Source organism: Meles meles, chromosome 1 (assembly GCF_922984935.1).
Source record: "Meles meles chromosome 1, mMelMel3.1 paternal haplotype, whole genome shotgun sequence".
Taxonomy (NCBI): Eukaryota; Metazoa; Chordata; class Mammalia; order Carnivora; family Mustelidae; genus Meles; species Meles meles.
This window is the reverse complement of record NC_060066.1, coordinates 19,766,377-19,788,369: the sequence shown is the minus strand read 5'-3', so window position 1 is coordinate 19,788,369 and position 21,993 is coordinate 19,766,377. Positions and strand designations below refer to the sequence as shown.

Below are 21,993 nucleotides of genomic sequence, written 5' to 3'. Positions count from 1 at the left end.
AGGTGTGAGTGGATGGTCTTCCCACTTGAAGCCGTAGTCAACACAGCTCCATTCCATCAACAGTAACAAAAATGATGATGACGGTATCTGTCCACATGCACAATGGTTTACAAAAGGCTCTCCACATCAATGGCTTAATGTTTTGATAAAAAACTGGTAAACAACAATATACAGTTTCAAACAATGTAAGCAGTATGAAGATGAAAGCAAAAAAAAAAAAAAAAATCACCAGAATCTTCCTTCCTCAAGTTACCATCATTACCACTGGGCGTGCACCCTTGATATTGCTGTACAAACATACTCTGATAGTGGAACACAGTGGTATATAGACAGAACTGTTTAATAAACAGGATTCGATTCAGTTTCACTCAAAATAAACTGAAGAAAGGAATGAGAATGACCTTCAGTGAACTACTGATCTTCACATGGAAGTGCTTCACCACAAGAATTTATTTTCTAGACAATTAATTTTTAGAACAATCCCAGACTCTCAAAATCACACTGTGTGTTAATACATTCTTAACATTATGGGATGCTAGCTTGGACTTTGTTAACAGTGTCTTTTGTTAAGATGGAAACCACACTAAACCACTGTTTTTCCTTTTCTCTGCTCAGTGCCGCCCTCTGGTCCCCAAAACTTACGGGTCTCAGAAGAATGGTATAACAGGCTGCGCATCACATGGGATCCCCCGTCTTCTCCTGTAAAGGGCTATAGGATTGTCTACAAACCTGTTAGCGGTAAGTAACGCTTCGTAAAAAAAAAAAAAAAAAAAAAAAAATTGTTACCATGATTAGGCATCTGAAATGGTCAAGATAAATCATTTCTGTTTTGATTTTCTGTCTATCTTTGCTTTTATCATTAGTTTCGAGAAGTGGGAAGGGCCTTACCTTTTTTGAAAAAAAAAATTGTTTTTCCTTGTATGGTCAGTGTTAGGGTAGATATTATCAGAACAATGAAGTCATGACTGCACCTAAAAAATGACTGGGCTCATTTATGAGCAGAATTCATACTTGTTATGTACCTAACCTAGGCGCCCCCAGACAAGGACCCAGTCACAGGATACTTGACTAGGTGGGAGTAGGAAGTTTCTATGGCTCATTGGATATGTAAGCCCTAAACATTCAGAGTCTCTAATTTCTAATTCCTCTTCTACCTCTTCTTGGATTAGTAGGGAAAAAAGTTGACTGACTTCTTGGATTAGTAGGAAAAAGTTGGCTTACCAACTTCTTAGTCTTGTCATTTTGGAAACTGTATTGGAAACTGTATAAAATTAGGAAACTGTATAAAATTCATTAGACCCCTCAGGTTGTGGCTGTAAAAGACTTTTCCATCAGCCTCTTAGCCACCTTGATGAGGGGATCTCCCTCTCCTTACCTGCCACATCTTTCTGTCCTGAAAGCAGGAGAATGGCACAAACAGGGCGATCGTGGCCTTGGTCCATATGTCTGGAGAGACAAGGCACTTGTTACACTATTAACTCCTGATTTTCAGCACTTCTGTGAAGTTTAAACAGGAAACTAAAAATAGATATTAGAGGGGTCTTGTCCTTCTTTTGGACTTGGGCTTCCGACTCTGATTATTCATAAGAAAGAGGTTCTCTAATGATGTTTACTGATGTGGCAAGAAAATTTAAAGAGTATTCTTTGGACCATGAAAAAACTCTGCCCTCAAAGAGTACACGAGGCTCAGTGTGTCATCTCAGATGTTCTTGCCTCTGGGACACTTTTCAGCTTTTTCTATTGTGTCCTATTATCCAGGCCCATACAAGTAAAATACCATTCCTCCGATTTCTCCAGACAAACATCTCTATGAACTGAAAATAAAATAGCAAGAATATATCATGGACGCCTTGGCCGGCTCAAGACTGATTCTTTGCGACCCATCACCAATTTTTTGGTTGCTTTTCTCTAGGCCTGAAGCATGTGTTAATTCATAAAACAGCCTTGCTAGATCTGTGCTTTGGACCATTTTGTAAATATTTATCAGATTCTCTGAGGGAAAATAGCTTTGTTTTAGGCCAGTGGTTGTCGACTGATGCAGTTTTGCTGCCCAACAGAGAGATTTTTGGTGGCTACAACTTGGGAGAGGAGAGGGCTGCTCTGGGCTTCTGGAAGGTAACATTAAGCATCTTAAGAGTCACAGTGCCTGCCCCTACCACCCCAGAATTAAAAAGTATCCAGCCCAAAATGTCCATAGCACTGAGGTTGAGAAATCTTGCTCTAAGTCAAGTGGAAGAATGGTATGTGGTCATTTGAGTTAAGATTCTGGTGCATGAGAAAATCACCACTGAGATAGCATGTACATACAGAAACATAGAAATACATTGTTGGAAGGGGCTTCTGAAGTAGAGTAAGGAGTATTTTAGGAACTTGGTAGTAACTCAAGACTGTTAAAGAATGAGCACAGATAGGGAAAGGCGGGAAGTAAATTAGTTTGTATGGGACTTAGCAAGGAATGTTTTTAGTGCTAAAGCAAAGACTCCACTGGGCTGAAAAAGTGGTGAAAATGTAAGGACCCAAAGAAGCCAGCTGGTCAAGGGCCTTGGAATAATAGTGTCATCTGTTGGTTCTGAAGAATGCTAAGAGGAGGGGATAGGATTAATAGTGGTAACATTTATGCTGGACCCCCATGGGGCAAAGTGCAGCATAGTGTCCATAAAATTGGCTGCTGCTGCGTCTTGCATGCCTGCTGGGGACAAGCCTGGGTGTCTGAGAAGGAATAATTGAGAATGACTTCTTCAGTGTGCCAAGTGCCCCAAAGCCTATGGCAATGTAATAGCTCCACTGTGAAGGTCTTACAAAATGGCGCCCAGTAGACTGTGAAGTGGACCAGCTCCTCTCAGTAAGCACTGTATTTGAGAAAAAGGACTAGATCCCTAAAAAGAGCCCTAGCATGGTGTGTCAGTCTCAGAGCCAGACACGGGGCTAAGTTCAAATCCCAGCTCTGCTGCTTGTCTTCTGTGTAATCCTGGGCAACTGAAACACAGTCCAACCAGTACAATTCCTGTCAGGAGCATTTCCATTTTTTCATATTCCAGTGTGACTGAAATCACTCTTTCTCTCCCTTAGTCGCTGGCCCGACCCTGGAAACTTTCGTGGGAGCTGGCATTAATACCATTCTTATCACAAACCTCCTCAGCGGAATGGACTACAATGTGAAAATATTTGCCTCTCAGGCCTCGGGCTTCAGTGATGCTCTGACAGGCGTGGTGAAAACTAGTAAGTCTGGTGTCCTGTTGCCTCAGCCCCTGCATGTGGTTTTGCTGCTTTGCTTTCACTGTAACTCAACCCCCACTTCAACTTGGCGGTTGGTTTTTATTTTCCTCAGCATTAACCTTTCTGGATGGTGTTTCGTGGAAAGAAAGGTGTGCGCCTCACTCAGGGCTGTAGTTCAGCGTCCTGGTTGGCAAGCCCGATGTCAGAACCTGCCATTTAAATATACTTGATGGTGGCAGATAGGATTTCCTTCTGGAAAGTCTCCGTTGGCATTTTTCACATTAGGTGAAATTTTCCAACCAGTCTGTAGCCTGACATGGCCAACGCCAGTCAAAGCTGGGCCAGAAGCAGGGGAGGGTGAGGGAGGTTTGCCTTTTCAAAGGGGAGTCTTTGCCCCTCCCCCCTTATATGAGCACACACAGACACATACATACACGTATGTGTACATACACACACTACACACACAGACACACACTTGCCACCCATAAAAGATACAAAAAGGACTTTCTTCTGTACCTTTTAAGGGTTTTCATGCTGTCTCCACACCATCTGGGACTTCTCACTGGCATAGACCACATCCAGACAACCATGGTATAAGGCAATGTTTTCCAAACTCCGGCACGTATGTTCCATATTCCTCATGTTTGTTTTCCTGCCACACCATCTGTTTAATATATTTCTTTAAATCGACTTACATTTTTTTAAACTTAAATACTTTTCAAAACTCACATAATTATCCTAAACAGAAGACCGGTATTTTTAATACACATTAAAGATAATACACAAACAAAGGAAATAACCACAGTGGGGCTGTGTGCTTGTTAAAATCATGCTGTGTGCTCTCAGCTACGCATGTGCCCCACACCTGAGAAGGAGAGTCAAAAGGAGAAGCCTTCAATCTGCGACATTTCAGCTGTCACCTTGAGCAAATGACTTAATTTCTCTGAGGTCAAGTTCTCTCAACTCTAAAATGAAGATAACAGACTGATTGAGAGCCTTACAGAAGTGAAGGGTAAAATGTCTGCCCTATGGCGAGCACTCGTGAATAACCATTATTATTATTGTAATGATGGTGCTTCATACCCTTGGCCCATAAGTCACTCTCATCCCTCGCCAAGTAATTTATCTGATGAATGGGATGATGCCAGAATGGGACATATATTAAAGCAGACCCCAGGCCACCTCCATGTTAGATAGAGCCAGGCTGTACATCCTAGGAGGCTTCCTGAATCTTTTTTTATGGATTGTGGTAACATCTTAAAGGCTGGATTGTAGAATCCATTCAATCTCAAAAGAAATTGTCTTCAACAAATCCATTTTGGCTTTGACCTGTGGTTCTGAACTTGTCCTTGGCTGGTGAAGTGATGCCGTTCTGTCCACTGGGATGTGACCTCCAAGGGATTTCCCTGTTGTTCTATGAGGAACCCTCGGAGCCTCTAGAATCCCCTGCATATCTTCCCACCCCCTTTCTTCCCTTCACTGGCTTATCTTCATTTTCCTCTCTAGATCACTCTTTCTCTCTGGGCCGCCTTTTCTGTCTCTGTTTTTTTATTGGCCTCTCTTCTCCCTACTCTCCCTTGTCTCTTTCTATCCTCTTTTCTCTGTTTCTCTCCTTCTATTCTGTCTCTCTTCTCTTCTTCAATAAATACATTGGGTATTCCAAATATTTCTTAAAAGAGAGTATTGAATTATTTTATATTCTGCCCTTAAAGTAAAAATTAGATGGGCTTCTTCTTTTCTCTCTTTCTCCCAAACAAAGTAAAAGCCCATACAATGCAAATAAATTAATTTAAGGTGTTTGTGTAATTTAGCATGGTGACATAAATCATCAGTGATTTCCTTTTTTTAAAAAAATGGAACAGGAGGGCTTATTTATTTGGCCTTGGGAAAAGGTTTTCTCTCTCTGATCTAACAGAAAAAATCAATGTGAAGATGTCATTTTGATTAGACAAGATTATTTTTACCATCTTGAAAAGTAATTTTAAACTATTTTTATGATATGAGGTAGCAAAAAGAGAGCAAAAAATAAGAGAAAATGATGTGGACAAAAGTCAGAGGTCATTAGAGAAAGTAAATATTAATTTTCTACTTTGTGCTTGGGTCTAAATGATAAATGCTAGATATTTACTCCTTTCTTGTATTAGAGAAACACTATTTTTATTGCTGCCCCAGATAACTTTCTGTGGGTCATTTTTGTATATCAAAATATTCTGTGATGAACAGGAATCTGTGTATTTATTTTTTTATCATTTTAATGTGTTAATCTTTCATTTTTACATTTTCAAAAGCATGTTCATCTCCTTCAATCATGTTTGAAGGCCAGTCCTTATGAAACTGCTCCTGTTTGAGTAAGACTTCCTTTTTGTCAATTTTCTTGTCCCTTTTATTTAAGCAAAAGCCATCTCTTTCAGTGGTTGATAAGTGCACATGGTATTTAATGTTTTTTATTATAAAAGTATTATAATACCATCTAGTTCCATCCTCATCATTGCAAATGGCAAGATTTCATTTTTTTGATGGCTACATAGTCTTCCATTATATATATATATATATATATGCACCACATCTTCTTTAACCATTCATCTGTTGATGGACATCTAGACTCTAAGCAAAAATAAGGCAATAAGAGAAAGACAGTTATCATATGATGTCAGTGATACGAGGAATTTGAGAGGCAGGGCAGGGGGTTGTGGGGGAAGGGAGGGAAAAATGAAACAAGGTGGAACCAGGGAGGGAGACAAACTACAAGAGACTCTTAATCTCACGAAACAAACTGAGGGTTGCTGGAGGGGAGAGAGTGGGAGGGGTGGGGTGGTTGGGTGATGGACATAGGGGAGGGTATGTGCTATGGTGAGTGCTGTGAATTGTGTAAGACTGATGATTCACAGACCTGTACCCCTGAAACAAATAATACATTATATGTTTAAAAAAATAAAAGTATATATTAATTGTGGCATATTTAGAAAACACAAATAAATAAAGAGGGAAGATTAAAAATCATTCTGAATCTCAACATCCATCACATCCGGTCTGTTCCTTGTGAACGGATATTTCCTTTTTTGTTTACAAATATCAAACAGATAATATAAAACATTATCCATAATGTTTTGCAACTGCTCTTTCCAGTTATCTTTTGTGCCCTAATTTACTGAGTTGATGGATTTCCCACCACTGGCTCTGGGAATTCGGATTCTTTGAACTAGAATTTTATTATATTAACATTCAATTCACACTTGGGGATGTTTGTGGCATTGTCTGTAGTGTGATATAGGCATGCTTCTGTTTCATTCCAGTGTTCTTGGGTGTGACCGACCTTCAAGCGGACCAGATTCAGATGACCAGCTTGTGTGCCCGGTGGCAGATGCAGCGCCATGCCACCGCCTATAGGGTGGTGATAGAGTCACTCCAGGGTAAGTGCAAGCCTGATTTTGTCAGGCCCTCACGCACCGGGTTCTGTGCAAATCTCTGTGGACAACATGTAGGTAACATTAGACCAGGGCCCTCTTCTTGAGGAGACAAGACTATATTATGGACGCAGGATAGGGAGTCAGAATGGTTAGTTAAGCCAGCTCTTTGACCTCTCTAAATGATCAGTTTCTCATCTGTTTAATGGGTATATCCACGCCGATCTTGTGGCATTCCATAAGGCTCAAGCTGAGATGAATCCATGTGAGACACTTGCAACAGTGCTTTGCACACATTAAGCTCCAGAAAAATGTTAGCTGCTGGGCCCCTGGGTGGTTCAGTGGGTTGAGCGTCTGCCTTCAGGTCAGGTCATGATCCCAGGGTCCTGGGATCAAGCCCCGCTTAGGACTCCCTACTTAGTGGGAAGCCTTCTTCTCCCTTTCCCACTCCCCCTGCTTGTGTTCCCTTCCTCTCTCTCTCTCTATCAAATAAATAAATAAATAAAAATCTTTAAAAAAAAATATGTTAGCTGCTATTAGTAGTAGGAGACCCACCACCGGGACTAACACTCAGTAGAATTATATGGTGCTACTGTTTTGGTATTTACTCCATGGGGATCTCAGTTTACTTTTCACATTTTTCTTATTGACTCTTTATTTGGGGGGATAGTTGGTGAAAAACTAACTCGTCCAGGAGATGGTTTAATATATCTATGCCCTCATGGGCAAGTTTTCTAGCATTACCTTTCTCTGGTACATCTGTAATTTGGGACTTAGTTTCAAAGTTGAAACACTAAAAATGTCTGCTTATTTCAATTACAAGTTACAAGAGCAACAACAAGAGCCTGATCCCCAAAAAGTGAGTTTTTAGGGACTGTTAATCCTGTTTTCACATTATCAGCTTAGATAATATTCAGAAGATGAGATCAAATAATGAAAATTACTTTGATCCAGTTTGTATTATCAGTCAAAAAGATACGTCTTGTTATTTGGGGGGGAATCTAGAGACACTGGAGAATCCCAAGTGATTCGTCTAATCTTTCAAATTGAGTAATAAAATTGGTAGAAAATTTTCTTTATACACAAGTAATCATGGTTTCCTCATTTAAAAAATCAGAAAGAGCTAATTTTAGGGTCTGAATGGGACTGGGCTCAGTAGCCCATATCTTGGGTATAACTATATCCAAAGTACAGAAATCTCACTTTGGATCCAATCCAGAGAATGGAAAGCACGGATTAGTAGAGTGGTGAGGGTATTTGGAAATATGGGGAGAATGTGAGACTAAAACATAAGCAACACAAGGAAAGACTCCTGCCAACACCAGCCAAGACAGTGTCTCAAGAGACGTGCTAAGCCACTAATTCCTTGATTCCCTGTGTGTGATCCTATAAGGATCCCTTTAGCATGGCATGACTAAACATACAGGAGTGGCTTTATTCTGGAATAAACACTGAGTAAGGCAAAGTCAGGACAAGTCATGGGGATTTTGTGGTTGTATTTAATATGATTTATGGGATGTTTAAGCAAAAGCACATGAAAACCATGCAATTGTTTGAGAAACGACTATAAAATCTTGAGCTATGTTTTCATATATCTTTATAAAACCAGTTAATTCACATTTTCATATAGAAGGGTTGACATGTCGTGGTATTTGTTAGGCTTTTAAAAAAAATACTAAGGATAAAAATCACACTCCCAAACTATCCCACAATTTTTTTTAACCTTTTATATCATTTAAGAAGTTGAGATAAAGGGACCTAGGCTCCTACGGATGTTCATTGTCTTTCCTAAAAATTACATAGACTGACAAAAAGATATATCAAAACTGCCTTTATCAATGGAATCCCTGAGCTCCGTAAGTCTTTTTTAAGTTAAATGTCTTTAGCATTTTGCAAACTAGTGCTGGGATTTTATCAGAGGATATGACGGATGGGTCCGATAACATTGATCTGGTAGTCTAAAACCTCAAAAGGCTCTTTCTGAAGCCAAGACCTTTGTTAGAAAAAAAAAAAAAAAAAAATGAGTCCACATTTCCTTCTTATCTTCAAGTGAAGATAACTTGTACTCCATCAGTGTTATTTCCAGGCTGCCAAAAGCCTCTTCAACTGAGCTTTGATAGCCTCCATTAAACAAGAATGAACAAAGTGTTGCTCAGTTGATTTTTCGTCAACATTTACAGCTGGGAGATTTACAAGCCCAATTAGCTTCCATCTCATCCAGCCAGTTGTCTGAGTAATATTAATGAACAGACAGCAACAGTTTCTTTTTTTTTTTTTTTTAAGATTTTATTTATTTATTTGACAGAGAGAGAGATCACAAGTAGGCAGAGAGGCAGGCAGAGAGAGAGGAGGAAGCAGGCTCCCCGCGGAGCAGAGAGCCTGACTCGGGGCTGGATCCCAGGACCCTGAGATCATGACCTGAGCCGAAGGCAGCGGCTTAATCCACTGAGCCACCCAGGCGCCCCAACAGTTTCTAATTCACAGCCTCAATGAGGGGTATTGGGGGTGGGGAGAGCAGAAGGGAGTAGGTTTAAATATTTTAACATATAGTTTAGATCAAGGAATAGTCTTCCTACTCTTGAGTAGAGAAGTACTGGTTGCATTTCTTTTCCTCTTTTTTAACATTTTGACCTCGTTCTCCGATTTCTCCTACAATACTCCCCACCCCCAACTCCTGCCTCTGGCAGCCAGAAATCTGTTCTTGAGCTTGATTTTAGGTAGAGTTCCTTTATTTAACAAAGAAATGCTGCCTTCATCCTGACTGGTGCCTTGGAGGACTTCTGGTCAGATGCAGACACTTCCACAGAGAGAGGAGTTTCCAAATTCCCTTTGTTTTTTTTGTTTGTTTGTTTGTTTTTGTTTTTTCCATTTTATTTATTTTTTCAGCGTAACAGTATTCATTCTTTTTGCACAACACTCAGTGCTCCATGCAAAACGTGCCCTCCCCATTACCCACCACCTGTTCCCCCAACCTCCCCTTTGTTTTAACTTTGTGATATCTCCCACTGCTCCATATGCTGCCTGGGCAGAAATGTTCATCGTTCCACTCCAGAGGAGACATAGAAATGGGATCTAATTTTTACATTTGATAGAGAAAAAGCTTTGTTCTGGAGTGACCTATTTTTGAATGCTTCTGACAAATTCCTACTGTTTGACGGGTGAATTTTTCCATTTATTTCTCTCTCTCTCTCTCTCTCTCTGTTTTAAACATAGTCCCTAAGGTCTAGTCGTGTGCATTTGTATTCTGAGGTGAAGTCAGTGGAGAGACCCGTGTTTTAACCATAATTGCCGGTCAACTTCTCTGGGCTTCAGTTTCTCTAAAATTACTTTTTTGAGAGCTTTTAACTGAGGTAATACCTACAAATTTCCAAGGTTTTTGTGAATGGAGTAGTCAGGCTGTATCATTCAGGTTTGTTTGTAAATGGTAGCAATGCAGATAAAAGGGAGTTAGGCAAAGGGTCAATTAATTAACTAATACACTGGGAAGTTTGGAACACCAGGCCCATCTGGATCTAAGTGTTCAAACAATGCCATCAAGACTAAGTCTTGCTCTCTTCTGCTCTGTGCTTATGCTCAGCCAGATTCTCAGAGTTGGCCCCAGTCAGATTCAGAATGACACCCTCCCAGCTTACAGCTTAACCAGTCTCTGAGTGAAAAGAGAGCTTCTCTTTCTCAATTATTCCAAAAGAAGTCCGGGAACTGAGTCATATTGGCTTGGCTTGGGTCACACGCCCCTAAATCTGTCACTGAGTTCAAGGGCATGAAATAAGCTGACTGGTCAGACTTGGTTATCTCCCATCCCTGTATCTGGAGGAGAAGAGCGTTGTTATTAAGTTCTTCTCAAATCATAAAGACCAAGAGTGGGGAAGAAGAGATTCAAAGAAGGAGGAAATAGATGCAAAACAGGCAAAATAACAGATGTCCTCTACTCATATAAATATTATGACTTTTTTTATAGCCAAGAAAAAAAAAAGGGAAGAAAGAAAGATTACCAGAAGGATGAGGTCCTTTCAGGAGAGACTGAAATAAATCTGTGTTTGAGTCACTCATCCACTTGCCAAATTAAATCATGAGCTTTGGGTTAATGATAGGACAGACCAAAGTCAGAGACTTTGGGCTGGTCTTGGGTTGCTTAGAACCCTATGAGACCCTCCATTGGTTCTGTTCTCCACTGGTTCTCCATTGGTTCTCTGGCATTCTGTCTCTCTCTCCAGCTATTTTTGAGTTGACTTGGCACCCAGCGTTGGGTATAGCATTTCCCATTCACTTCACATATTCAGATTCTACATGGTCCCAAATACTTTATTCCTTTCCTAATCTCCATAACTTGGTGAATTTCTTTCTAGACTGCTTAAGGAAGGTTTCAAAGGATGCTCAACTTGTCTTCTGTCTTTGGGGGTTGAAATGCCAGTTTTGTGGTATCATTGACAAACCCAAGAATGATGGAATAGTGGAGGACCTTCCTTATCAGAAAACAGATCCAAAGCAAAAGACAATATGAAACAAGACATATTCTCAAGATTAAGCTTTTTGAAGCAGTGACATTATGACTGTGGGTCAGGGTATTTGAGAGACCTGGGGACTGAAAGCATTTATGTCACAAAATTCCAGCAGAGTATTCTAGATCCTGGATACTCTTTGCTTATGGATCTCAGTAGCTACTCATAGGACATTTGGTGAGTCAAGCTGGTGGCATCATTACTAGCAGAATAACAACCCACACAATGTATTTAGCCTTGCTTCATAAGAATGAAGGCACAAAGACAGAATTTCTTCCCCTTTTCCAAAAAAATAAATTGACTCCCTGCCTTGGGCACAAGGGGTTGAGGAAATTAGTCATCATTTGATCAGCCTAAATGTTTTCCTTTAAGGCAAAGCCATTAGACTTATGTCACACATGCCAAAAGCAACATGGATACATCCCCATTCATGTAACCCCTCTTTGTTTTTATTGGGAATTAAAGCAATACTGTCTCCCAATAATTTTACGTGCTTATTCCAGTTTTCCAATGTTTTGAATTTTTTTTGTTGGTTTAGCAGTGAAATGCATTTATTTTCTATTGTTGAGGGTCTATAAATTGCGTGAGTATCCATGACAAATAGAGATGACAGAAAAGCACTTTCTAGAATTGATTCCTGGAGAGTTCCTGGAAGTTTTTATGGAGATGGATTAATATCCATGCCATAGAATGTTTGTTTTACAGGTGACTCACAAAAGCTTGCAAGAGGCTCCAAAGTTGTGGGTAAAGTTGGAAAAAAGGAGTTCATGTGGGGTCCTGAGCCTAGGAACCACAGAATGAACTTGGACTTGAGCAAAGCAGAGTGCAGGGTTTATAAACATTTTCTCACTTATCGAATTCCTGTCACAGTGAGATGTAATATCACAAACACCTGAACCATTTTTTTTAATATTTCATCATTTGGTAGTATATATGATAGGAAAATTTTTAAAGTAGACCTTAATTGATTCTAAACAAATATATTACTATAGATTACATTATAAAGTTCCCTTTTGAAACTCCTTTGTAGTCTCAATCATAAAAATAAAAAAAAATTCAAATTCCATTTAACAAGTGACTTTATTTACATTTTTAAAATTCTTATTTATATTTTTTAAAAGAGGATTTTGTCCATAGATAAATTTTAAATGACATATGTCCTATTTCTTATGATACATGTGTGTTGTAATAGATGTATGTTTTGTTCCAACATATATTAAAATATAGATTGAAATTTAATAAGCATTATACATTTGAAACAGAAAAATTAATACTTGACATTTTTTATATTTTGTACTGTTCTATTTTTAAGCTTTCTATATTTTGTTTATATTTAATAAACTGCAATGAACATTTTGAAGGAATTCATTTTAACCATTAGATAATATATTTAATGTTTTCAATCAATGTAGTTTTAACACAGGTTTTTTAAATCCTAGAAATAAAGCTCTGTAAGGCATTAAATAGACAGATGCAAACTATGGGTGAAATAAATCTCAATCTAGAGCTTTTTATTTTTGTTAAGATTTTATTTATTTATTTGAGAGAGAGTGTGTGAGAAAGAGCATGAAAGGGAGAGGACAAAGGGAGAAGCAGACTCCCTGCAGAGCTGGGAGCCTGATGTGGAACTGGATCCCAGGACTGTGGGATCATGACCTAAGCCCAAGGCAGTCGCTTAACCAACTGAGCTACCCAGATGCCCTAGAGCTTTTTAAATATTGTTCTTTTCATGGTAGTAATGATTCTTCCTTTTAACAAACTATCCACGTGGTTAAAAAAAAGAAAAGAAAGAAAGAAACACTCTATGTCAATGAAGAAAATCCATTTGAAACCCCTCCATAATCAAAGCTGCCCAATAAGGCAGCTTTATCCCGTGGCGAGATAAAGCACTGAATCATCAGGGACCCTTCTGTGATCTCTGCCAGCCATCACATTTGCTTAATTTCCTATGTACTCCGCAGCTCTCAAACTGCTTTATTTAGAAAAAGCGTACATGTGACTTCCACTATTTTATGATGTATTAGTGGAAATTAAAGCCGCGTCTTCTGAGACAGTGATTTAGAGTTCTGAATTCAGTCTCAGTTCCGCTACTTGGCATATGGTCTTGATTAGGTGACTAACTTTTCTGGCCTTCGGTTCCTTGTCTTTAGATTGGGGATAATTATACATTGTAAGGATCAAATGAGTCGATACATATAAAATCTTTAGACTAGTCCCTGGCATGTGAAAAATGCTCATTAAATATTGGCTATCATTATCATTCTTTTTGTTGTTTCATGAAATGCACAGCACAGAACCTGGAACATAGTAAGCCCTCAGAAAATGATGAATATCATTAATCCAACTACCCTAGACTCCAGACCCAAGAGCCAGCACCAATTTCTCCAGGAAGGCAAAGCCATCTTGCTGTAAAGTAGCCAACAGTTAAACTGGGTCTACTCGGTTCTTTGTGCTTCTGCCATGGAGACAAGAAAGAGAAGGTCCTTTGTGGAGATGGCTGGATATGATTGCCTTTTGGGTAGAACAAAAAGAACTTCGGAACTGGGAGTTGGGAAAGAGTTCTACAGAATGTACTTAACTCAGTTATGATTTTGAAAGAACAGAAAATGATTTTCAGGGGTGCCTGGATGGCTCAGTTAGTTAAGCGGCTGCCTTCAGTTCAGGTCATGATCCCAGGGTTCTGGGATCAAGTCCTGCATCGGGCTCCCTGCTCAGCGGGAAGTCTGCTTCTCCCTCTGCATGCCGCTCCCCCACTTGTACTCTCTCTCTTTGTCAAATAAATAAATAAAATCTTAAAAAGAGAGAGAGAGAGAAGAAAAGAAAATGATTTTCAGAATGGATCCAGCCTTCTCTGAGCTCCCCAGGAGTCATCATTGCCATTAAAAGAAATCATGAGTAACATTTAGAAATGAAGGCTGGAAACTGGGCGTTCTGGGGACTTCCTGGCTGTCTCAGTACCACTTCGAACTCTTGCCTGCGTTTGTGGCAGCTCTGAAAATAGTCTGGACCCCTGGATGAAGCTTCTGGGATCCTGGAAACATACCTCTTCATTCACAGGCAGAACAACCTAGAGTTCTATAATCCCTAACTCCATATATATATATATATATATATATATATATATATATATATATAGGCTCCACACCCAGTGTGGGGATTGAACTCACCACCCTAGGATTAAGAGTCTCATGTTCTCCTGACCAAGCTAGCCGGCCACCGCACCATACCTATACTCTTAGGCCACTGCCAGAAAGGGCTTCTTGTTGAGTGGTAGTAAGTTGTATGGGACCAAAAGGATATGTCTTTTTGTCAGTTTGTAATTGGCTAGCTGTTCTGGAGAATCATGTTGATAAAAGAATATTCTAGTTTTTAAAAAGCAAATATGCTCACCTCCACACCTGTCCAAAAGATCAATTATGACATGCACACACAATTACATACACTAATAATTTTCCATTAAAGGATTGATCTCGAGTCTTTTATTCTCATTTTTGAACATATGAAAATGTGATTTTCAGTTATTTAAAAAAAAAATCAGTGGATGTATTAACTCTTTAGAAAAAGGTACAGACCTAAAAAAGTATAATTCGTCCTGAAGGCCATGCATATTAAGCATTCTCGAAGCAAATCGTCTACCGATAGCTGTTTTTAAAAATTTCACATCTGTATGTTTTGTTTTATTATAGACACCAAAAAGCAAGAAGCCACTGTGGGTGGAGGGACAACCAGGCATTGCTTCTATGGACTTGAGCCTGATTCAGAATATAAAATCAGTGTTTACACAAAGCTTCAGGAGTTCGAGGGACCCAGTGTCAGCATAATGGAAAAAACACGTAAGTCAAGTGTGTCCTCTCCTGCTCCCTGTCTCCATGGACAAATAGTATTTTAGGCATCCTGTTTTGGTTCAAAAACTTTATTCCATTTAGAAAAATGTTAGCTTTTGCTGCCCAGGGATATCTGTAATACAAGTTTTCTTCCTCTTCTCCAGTCCCATAATTCACTGCATATGGCCCACTGATGTCATCTTATGGGTTTTTTCCATCCTCCATATGTTTCACAAAGGACTGTAAGGCCATATGATAGCAAAGGGCTTGAAACAATGACCTTTTTTGTGATCTATATCCATAAGGAACGTTTGTGGTATGCAGAGTGTGAAATGAAGTTTAAGGACCGGGTCCTGACATTCAAACAATGGCATATTACCACAGCTATGAGGTGGGAATGGAGCCAAGATGTTCCAAATGGCTGACCCTCGAGTTATTCCCTACTTAAGAGGCTCTTGCACTTTTTCCAAGTTGGCTGCAGATCTGATGTGCTGAAGGGAAAGGCAAAGTATAAAATTAAAACAAAGCACTTTTTACATGTTCTAAAGACCAAGGAGAGTGTCAACTTCTTGGAATGGATTTTAATCAAAGATTCCTGACGTAAAGGCCACTCACATGAAAATGGTTTTGATTGTAGTGAATTCTGGGGGAAATTTGTGTGCTTAACTCAGTATCTGGAACTTAGAAATCCCTGAGGATTTGTATCTGAATAGGTGGTGGGTGATGGGTTTTCTTGGTGGCCCCTCTGTCATACATCCGACATTTGGAAAGTTCTGTCTATGTATAGGTCTTTCAGTTGGTCTGGCACAGGCAGCAAGAAATCATCAGCAATGTGTGACCTTCAAAAACAGACAGTGAAAGTATGGTAAATGGCATCATGCAATTTCTTTCTGACATGAAGATTTTATTTCCTAACACTAAAATATTTCACATTTTATATTGCATGTAGTTTTGAGGGATAATCTATATATCATAAAATTCACCTATTTTAAATGTCCAACTCAATGATTTTTAGTACATTTAAAGAGTTGTATAGTTATTACCACAATCCAATTGTAGAACATTTCCATCAACCCAAAGAGTTCGTTCATACTCATTCACACTCCTCTGTCCCATCTTCAGTCCCAGGCTATTTGCTTTCTTTTCTTACACATTTACCTTTTCTGGACATTTCAAATGTGCATCTAGCCTCTTTCACTTAACATGTGTTTTTGAGGTTATTCATGTTGTGGGATGTATCAGTAGTATGTTTCTTTTTATGGCTGATTAGAATTCTGTTTTGTAGATAGAGGATCACATCATTTTGAAGTTACTAGGGGCCTGGAATGCACAAGATTTCGAGTCAAACAGACTTGGTTGGGACCCTTTCTAACATTGTGGCCTCGAGCAGTTCCACATCTCTGAGCTGCTTTCTGCTCAGCAATAGACATGAAATATTTGCTCTCTTATCCTGTGTGGTGGTAAAGATCCAAGACAACAAACTGTTGAGGAACTTTTCTACCTGTATGTTACTGAGCAAGTATTCAGTATCACCATGGCTGTCTTCTTAGAAGTCACAAACTGATGGCCATGGGTTAGATATCACTGTGAAGTAGGTTTTCTCTGAGCCATACATTCCCCCCCCCCCCCACCCACCCAGGCTTTAAAGAATCTGTTGAAAGTCTGAAAGAGTTGACAACCCAGGACACATATATTGTGGTGCCAATCTGCTGAGACCAACTGCTGTCTCTTTTACACAGTATATGTGCTCTCAAGTTTGCTTCTCCTTAATGTTTAGGCAGGTTCTTTGCTCATTTTTGTTAATTGCCTGACCTTTAAAAATACTTGAGTTTATGATCCCTGGCCTACTTCAGCGTCCCTTAACCTTAACTCCACAAGTCTTAACTACCAACCCCGGGTTAATTGGGTTAGCTCTGTTTGATGTGCTTCCCTTATGTTGGGAATATCTGTCTTCTGGTAGCTTCTACCCACTGGCTCTAGTTCAACCTTCTGAATCAAAGCAGATCAAGACTGCTCCCTCTTCTATGGGATAGCCCCTCGCATACTGACATCAGGAACCATCTATATGCCACATAGAAGATATAAGCCATTGCTTCTCACTGATTTGGTTATAGGACTTAGAACTTAAGATATGCCTCAATTTCCCACAATAAAGCATATGGACCCATTATAAAGATGACCCACTACTTCCACAGATTTTAAGATAAATACATCTGGCTTTAGAAGCATTTTATGGTGCTTTCAAGAAAGTTTTACAGTCCTAGTTTTGGTATTAAGATTTCTCACTTTTTATTATACTTTTGGCACTTTTTGTCCTCAAAAATTGCCTTTAAAAAATAAAAGTGATAGATATCCATAATAATGGAACAGAAGGGAAAAAGTATTTAGTTGACTTCCCTCTTTCCCTGGTTTTCCTTCCCACAAGTACCCATTTGTGACAGCTTTGTCTCCTTCAAGAAATTCTCCCTAATCTATCTGTATATCTATCTAATCAATATCTATATGGAGATATAGAGATATATTGATATATATCAGATACTTATATATCTGATAGATTTCTTGACATTTCACAAATAGGATCATAGCATGGTATTCTGCGACTTGCTTCATTTCACATACTAATTAATCTCAAATATTTTTCCATATCGGTAATATACAGTTACCTCATTTTTTAAAATGTTGAATTGTTTTACTCAAAGAATCGTATTTTATTGCCTCTGAGAATTGGAAGAGGCCTTAAAATTAAAATTCATATCTCTCGACCTTCCGGCCAGTGAAGGAATCCCCTTTATTGCATTCCTGACCAAGTAATCAGTCTGCCTGAACTCAGATCTTTCCACCCAATTGGTGCTCACCTGTCTCAGAGTTAACGGCTATGTTGAGAGTTTTCCTTCATATTAATCTAGGAAATAAAAAGAGTTTACTCAGTTTTTCTTAACTTTTTAGAGCCAAATAAGAACAAGAAAAGAACATAGTAACATTTAGGATGCTTACCTAGTGATGCCATAATTTCCTTGCTCTTTGCCACATGAACTGCTGTGAAAGTCACAGCTCTCAGGTACCTATCCCCTGTTCCTTTAGCCAATCACACTTTGCGTATTACATGAACTTCTCAATCCTCATCAACTAGGTTGAACTGATCTGGACACAAGGTGGCCTCCCAATGTCTTGCTGTTTGGTCCTCGGAACTGGAAGTTTTCCAAATAGAGTCTGAGCAGAAGAGAGGGCAAATCAGATTCCACTGGGGACCACATCCTGGGGATGCAGGGTGAGAAGGGGGAAAGTGTCGTTGAACAAGGATTGATGGCCAGCCCTTAGGCAGAATCGAAACGAAGTTTATTATATGTGTGAAAGCAGCCAGAGACTAATCTGAAGTGGCTTGGCAAGTCTTGCCTTAAATCACCATCAGAACCACTTTGTAGTTGACAGTTTGATTACACTGACTCCTGCTGGGTCAACTGAACGGTGGCAAAATGGCATTTCAAGCTTTCAGTCTGAGTTTTTTTTTTTTTTTTAAAGATTTTATTTATTTATTTGACAGACACAGATCACAAGTAGGCAGAGAGGCAGGCAGAGAGAGAGGAGGAAGCAGGCTCCCCGCTGAGCAGAGAGCCCGATGCGGGACTCGATCCCAGGACCCCGAGATCATGACCTGAGCCGAAGGCAGCGGCTTAACCCACTGAGCCACCCAGGCGCCCCTCAGTCCGAGTTTTAAGGGAAAGACGGAGCCAGTTTTCACAGGCTGTGGCTAATGTATAGTAGTCACTAACTTCCCTAAATTCTCCAAGAAGACAATGGTCAAACTCATTGACGTTCCTGAAGAATTATTACTCCATGACCTCCCTGTCTTTTCCTCCGACGCGATGGCTAATCCCTGTTCCTTTTTCCTCTCCAGAGTCACCTCCTACTCAGCCGCCTACTTTTCCTCCAACCATTCCACCAGCAAAAGAAGGTAAAAGGATAATACGATAATGCTGTGATTTTAGGTTCGGGTTTTCTGTTCCTTTTGTTTATTAAACCAACATTAAAAAGTAGAAAAGGGTACAAGGAAGAAAATTAGGAATACGATTTCATATCTCAGAGGGAATCCCTTCATGCCTTTTGATGTATTTTTTTCTTTGATTGATTACGGAAATTTTCCTTTTCAGTATATTTTCTCATAGACTTTGCTCTCGTTTCAAAGTTGAAATCTCATCTTGATTTCATTTTTCTTCAGTAAGAGAGGACCACATTTTCTCTAATAAGCTTAGAATTATCGGATCTTGTGATCCCTTTCAGCTCTAAATTCAAACCATAAATTTGTAAAATTTTATAAATCTCAGAACGTAGAAGAACAACCTTACCAGATCTTTATTGTCCCTGGAGTATTACCTCACCTGGAGATGGTTTAGTCTATATTATAAATAGCTTTAAGGGGATGAAGTTGCACTTAATAAAATAAAAGCCAAGTGAAATTTTTTTCCTAAAGAAAAGAAAAAGGCACACTATCTCATAGAATATTTGTGTGCAATTGGCCTGAGATTAAAAGATCCAGATTATCGAAGAGTAAATTGTTTATTTCATCATAAAACGGTCAACCACAATGATCCACACTACAAAGGGGAAGACAGGCATAGATAATCTGAAACAGCACAGGGTATCAACAAAGGACTACTGAAAAGTGCTTTTGGTGGAGTGGCCTTTTGTTGGTGTATTTTTTGCTTGCTATTTTGGTATCAGGAATAACTATCGATAATAGTCTCCCTGGGCTAGCATTAGCATACATTTTTTGACAAGTACCAATGGGTGGCAGAAAAGCATAGACAGAATTTTAGAGCAAGGCTGGAATTAAGCCAGTAGATTAATGTGCTTCCATTATGTCCTGTGCCTTCCTTCTGAATTTGAATCTCTCTGAAGTCACTGACTCAATAAGCAGAGGATAGGATACCTAGAGTAGTAGCTTGGACTTTCTTCTAATAAGTGGGTACAAGAGAGTGTTTGTTGCTACTTATGTCTCTAAATCACTTTAGTTCCTCATTTTTCTATTCTTTCATTTTCTAGTTTTCATTTTCTATTTCTATTCTAAATCACTTTGGTTTCTCATTTTTCTATTCTTTCATTTTCTATTTTGAGGGGCTGAGATTGGTGGATTTTTTTTTTCCCTCCCTAATTCCACATGTTTGATAAAAACTTCTCAGTCATGAAGTCAAGTTCTTCCTTGACTACAGGAAAGAAATGATTGTCAGCAAGTATAATGAGCAAGAACTTAGAATGTATACCTTTCCTTTGGGAGAGAAATGTAGTTACCAGAAGGAAACCATCATATGCTTTGTTGGTTGTAATAACTACTATGTTTTCCTCTCATCTCTAATTCAAATGTCATTCCTGTTCTTCAGTATGCAGAGCTGCCAAGGCAGATCTGGTATTTATGGTGGATGGATCCTGGAGTATTGGAGATGAAAATTTCAATAAGATCATTAACTTTCTGTATAGCACTGTTGGAGCCCTGAACAAGATCGGTGCAGACGGAACTCAAGTAAGGCTAACTGAACAATCCTTAAGTCATCCTGTGCATTAAAAGTTATCTGAAGCTATTATTATGGCTACTTGTCAGTTGATATGGGTAATATATCAGTGATCAGTTCTGACCCTAAATGGGAGGATAGACCAGTCTGGGTTTGGAAGCAGCTTACTGATGCCTGATAGAGTTTGAGAAGATGCTGTTCCTTAAAAAGCTATTGAGTTCAGCAAACTGAGAAAGTTTAGAATGGCCACATCAGCAGATGTTTCTTCTTTCTTTCTTTCTTTTTTTTTTTTATTTGACAGAGGGAGAGAGATCACAAGCAGGCAGAGCAGCAGGCGGGGCGGAGAGGGGGAGCAGGCTCCCCGCTGAGCAGAGAACCCAATGTGGGGCTTGATCCCAAGACCCTGAGATCATGACCTGGGCTGAAGGCAGAGGCTTTAACCCACTGAGCCACCAAGGCGCCCCAGTAGATGTTTCTTTTAGAGTAGCTCCTTTAAGGATAAATCCAATATTTTCTCTGTCCTCAAGGACATTAATATCTTAAAAGAGAAAGGTTATGGCCATAAATTCCTATAGATCAAGAAACACATAAAATATAAACTTAATTTATCCATTCAGTCAAATAAAATTTATTGAGGATTTATTCTCAGTACGTACTCTACCTGGTCAAGTAGAATAATGTCATAATGCTTATGACAATGTCCCCAGTTTCAGAGTGCTCAGAATCTTAAAGTCAGGGAGAGGATGAGGATGAGAAACAGATGGAAAAATAGACAACAATTAAATTCACAAGGTAGGGATGCAAGCTATGAAAACAGTTATGTGACTTTAAATTCACTGAAGGTTATTTTAAATTGGGGGGGGGTATTTTAAATTGTGTTGTCAACAAAGACCTCTTTGAGAAGGTGGCCTTTGAACTGAGATGTGAATGATGTAGAGAATGCTGAGAGTAGAATTTCCAGAAAAGGAAGATGGTAAGTGCAAAGGACCCAAGATGATGTTACCATAAATGCAGCGAGAAGCCGCTGGAAAGTTTTGGTGTTTTGGTTTTTTTGTTTGTTTGTTTTTAAGATTTATGTATTTACTTGAGAGAGAGAGAGGATGCATGCACAGGAGTTGGGGGTGGGGAAGACTCCCGGCTGAGCACAGAGTGCATGCAGGGCTCCATCCCACAACCCTGAGATCATGACCTGAGTCAAAACCAAGAGTCAGACGCTCAGCCAACTGAGCCACCCAGGCTCCCCTGCCACTGGAAAGTTTTGAGGAGAGAAGATCTGATTTGCTTTTTTAAAAAGGTCATTCTGACTGCTTTGTGGAGTGTGAAGAGTAGCCTGGGTAAGAGTGGGCACAGAGAGACCATAGTCCAATGCCAAGATGAGCTGGAGGCCGGGGCATGGGTGGTAGCAAGGAGATGCATGGGTAGGAACAGATTCAGAATGTATCATGGAGGAATGGCTGAGAAAATTTGGATATGAAGGAAACCATAAGAGAAAAATAGAGAAGGTGCTGAGGCATTTGGGAAGGAGGAATTTTTTTTGTATAGAGGG

The 21,993-nt window shown here is 39.5% G+C and overlaps 1 protein-coding gene across 4 annotated transcripts in view; it reads left to right on the top strand.

The window, feature by feature from the left end:
• COL14A1 (collagen type XIV alpha 1 chain) overlaps window positions 1-21,993 on the top strand; it is a 226,161-nt gene that overhangs the window by 109,002 nt on the left and 95,166 nt on the right. For all 4 annotated transcript variants that reach the window (XM_046025660.1, XM_046025646.1, XM_046025653.1 and 1 more), the window contains 6 exons: window positions 616-738; window positions 3,070-3,219; window positions 6,510-6,626; window positions 14,806-14,952; window positions 18,839-18,895; window positions 20,319-20,458. In XM_046025660.1, the coding sequence (XP_045881616.1) occupies window positions 616-738; window positions 3,070-3,219; window positions 6,510-6,626; window positions 14,806-14,952; window positions 18,839-18,895; window positions 20,319-20,458 (734 nt within the window). The remainder of the gene's footprint in view (window positions 1-615; window positions 739-3,069; window positions 3,220-6,509; window positions 6,627-14,805; window positions 14,953-18,838; window positions 18,896-20,318; window positions 20,459-21,993) is intronic.